The sequence below is a fragment of the Frankliniella occidentalis genome, unplaced genomic scaffold, assembly GCF_000697945.3.
Source record: "Frankliniella occidentalis isolate FOCC.00 unplaced genomic scaffold, Focc_3.1 Scaffold1411, whole genome shotgun sequence".
NCBI classification, from domain to species: Eukaryota; Metazoa; Arthropoda; class Insecta; order Thysanoptera; family Thripidae; genus Frankliniella; species Frankliniella occidentalis.
Window position 1 is genome coordinate 6,052 of NW_026268513.1, and position 2,343 is coordinate 8,394.

Genomic DNA, 2,343 nt, shown 5'->3' on the forward strand with positions numbered 1-2,343 from the left:
AAAATTTTGGACGGTCGTAAGAGCTGCTTTTTTGAAAATGTGTGTCCAGACTTGCATGCTTGGTGAATAAAGAGGTTTTTCATGCCCTTCGAGGACTTGTCTGGCATTTAAACGGGCGCATATTTTACATTAACTTTGTTTGCATCTCCAGTAGCCAGAAAAGGAGAAGAAAAGAACGTCATCACCCCGTCCCCTTTTCTCCAATCACGCTGCGACGCGCGCGCGTGCCGCTGCAAAAGTTCACGGGTCGTCGGCATTTAGCATCGGCCGCCATCTGCATTGCAAAGTGGTCCTGTGGAGTTTTCTGCCGCGCTTCCTCCGCGCCGAGCGGCGAGTGGCGCGCATTTTGAATTGTATAAGTAATATGGAGCTGCCGAGGCGAAAAGGGGAGGAAGGCCGGGTGCCGCGCCCCCGCCGCGGTCGTGTCGTTGTCACTCACATGGCCTCCTTGACGGAGCCGCCCTCGCAGTGGTATCTGGCGGGCACGGTCCGCCACTGCTTGGAGAGCGCCACCATGGCGCCGGCGTCGAGCACGCCGAAGCCGAACAGGTGGTTGAACTCGAGTCCCACGCCGTTCATCGTCCAGTGGAAGCGGCCCTTGGCGTCGAACAGCGAGTTGCGCTTCGAGGTGAGGACGGTGAGGTGCTGGATGTCTCGCCACGTGAGCTGGGTGCTGCGGGCAGAGATCGGCGGTATTATTATGCACACATTAGGGTACACTCTATGGCCCGGTTGTCCGGGGTCTGATGACACTTACGAATGCAAAAAAACAGTCTTTAAGGGACTGCGCAGTCCCATGACATCTAAAAATTTCCCCCTTAGGGCTCTTTAGTGCCTTTCCAAATACCTCCAAAAATTCTTTGGCACCCCCTGCCCTGCACAAGCGCGACGTAGCAGCTTTGTTTCCCTTTGCATTTTAGGGAGCGGCAGTAACTAGATAAAAGTGATTTTTTTCCCTCAGCGCATCACCCACCATAGTGGTGGGTGGGTGATGTCGTTTCGTCTTCCAGCAGCCCAGCCGTAGCGTGGGCTGCCTCATGGGCTGCCGGCCCGGCCGCCCAGCACCCAATCCCATTAGTTACATGACTGTGGCACAAAAACATCGGGGCGTCCTGTTTACTCTGCTGTTAACTTACTTGGCTTCAAGCGCCAGGGCGAACACGCCCGCGGCCTCCGGAGCGGCGGCGGAGGTCCCCGAGTGCGTGGTCGTGCACTTTCCGTAGAGATCTGTGGTGGCCTGGACACACGAGAGAGAGAGAGAGAGAGGGGGGGTTAGTTAGGCGTGGTCTTGGAAATATGAGAATCCCTCCAAGTCGGCCGGCGGGGTCCTCCCCCAACTAACACGAGAAAGTTGCGGCGCGCGCCCTGTGACCTTTCCCAGCAACAAAGTTTTCCGACTGTCTCGAGGAGGGTCTCCAGTTGTAGTTTTCAAGTGTCTCAACACTTTTATGAGAGATACCAACTTGATGCTGCGGTGCGGGCCTGCTCTGTCTCATCTCCCCGCCAGAGGCCTCGGCCGCTAACTCCTATAGCGCGGCGGAGACAGAAACACCTGCCGCCGTATCCTTTGCCGCCCTTCCAGAATTTCTCATATCTAACCAGAGTGACTGCGCAAACTCGGCCGAGCAAGTTCCGTTGTCCTTACTTTCGGATTTGCATAAGTCGAGCGCCGCGGGTGTTCCACCGCCCCGCCTCGCGCCCCGCCTGCCCGCGCCGCCGAGGCACACCATATGCTGCGCGCGGGCGGTGGGGTGGGGGCGCGAGGAGGCGCCTGGCGAGGCGGGGTGGGGCGGGGCGGAGCGGAGCGGCGCGAACGGGCCTAGCGGGCCGACGGTGTTGTGTGACCCAGCTGGTCACGGGATACGCCTCTCACCAGGCCCCTTATGCGAGGTTCGCGCTCATTCGTAGGCGTTTGGCCGCCTCCGACCCGAACCGCCTCGCTGAGACTGAGACTTATACGCGTTGTGGAAGTATGGGGCGTAACACGTAACGCATTACTCGAATGCGATGCGGTGCGTGGTTTCGGGAGATACCCTGCACAGGGCATGGGGGTGTATGGGGGTTGCCAGGGAGAGAAGGCCTTGAGGCTGCTCCGAAGGGGTTCCCCCGATTGCTCCTGGGCGGAGGCGGGGTCACTGCAGGCGTCCCCTGCGGGGTCCCTTCCGAAGCGAGCTCGGTGAGGTAGTCGGGCGGGTGCCGCCGTCTGGCGAGGCAGTGCGTAACGATGTCGTCATAGCAGCGGCTGCCGGCCTGCCCGCCCTTCCTCCCCGAGCAGGCCCTCCCCATCCCCGTCGGCCTGAGCACCTACGCAACCTGCCGACACGAGACACGGCGCCGCACGGC

The 2,343-nt window shown here is 60.2% G+C and overlaps 1 protein-coding gene across 1 annotated transcript in view; it reads right to left on the reverse strand.

The window, feature by feature from the left end:
* Window positions 1-411: 411 nt before the first annotated feature.
* Window positions 412-2,343, reverse strand: part of LOC113203115 (neuroendocrine convertase 2) — a 9,296-nt gene continuing 7,364 nt past the window's right edge. Inside the window, exons 7-8 of the mRNA XM_052276024.1 lie at window positions 1,137-1,237; window positions 412-673 (exon numbers count right to left, since the gene is read on the reverse strand). Coding sequence (XP_052131984.1) covers window positions 436-673; window positions 1,137-1,237 — 339 coding nt within the window. The 3' untranslated portion in view covers window positions 412-435. The remainder of the gene's footprint in view (window positions 674-1,136; window positions 1,238-2,343) is intronic.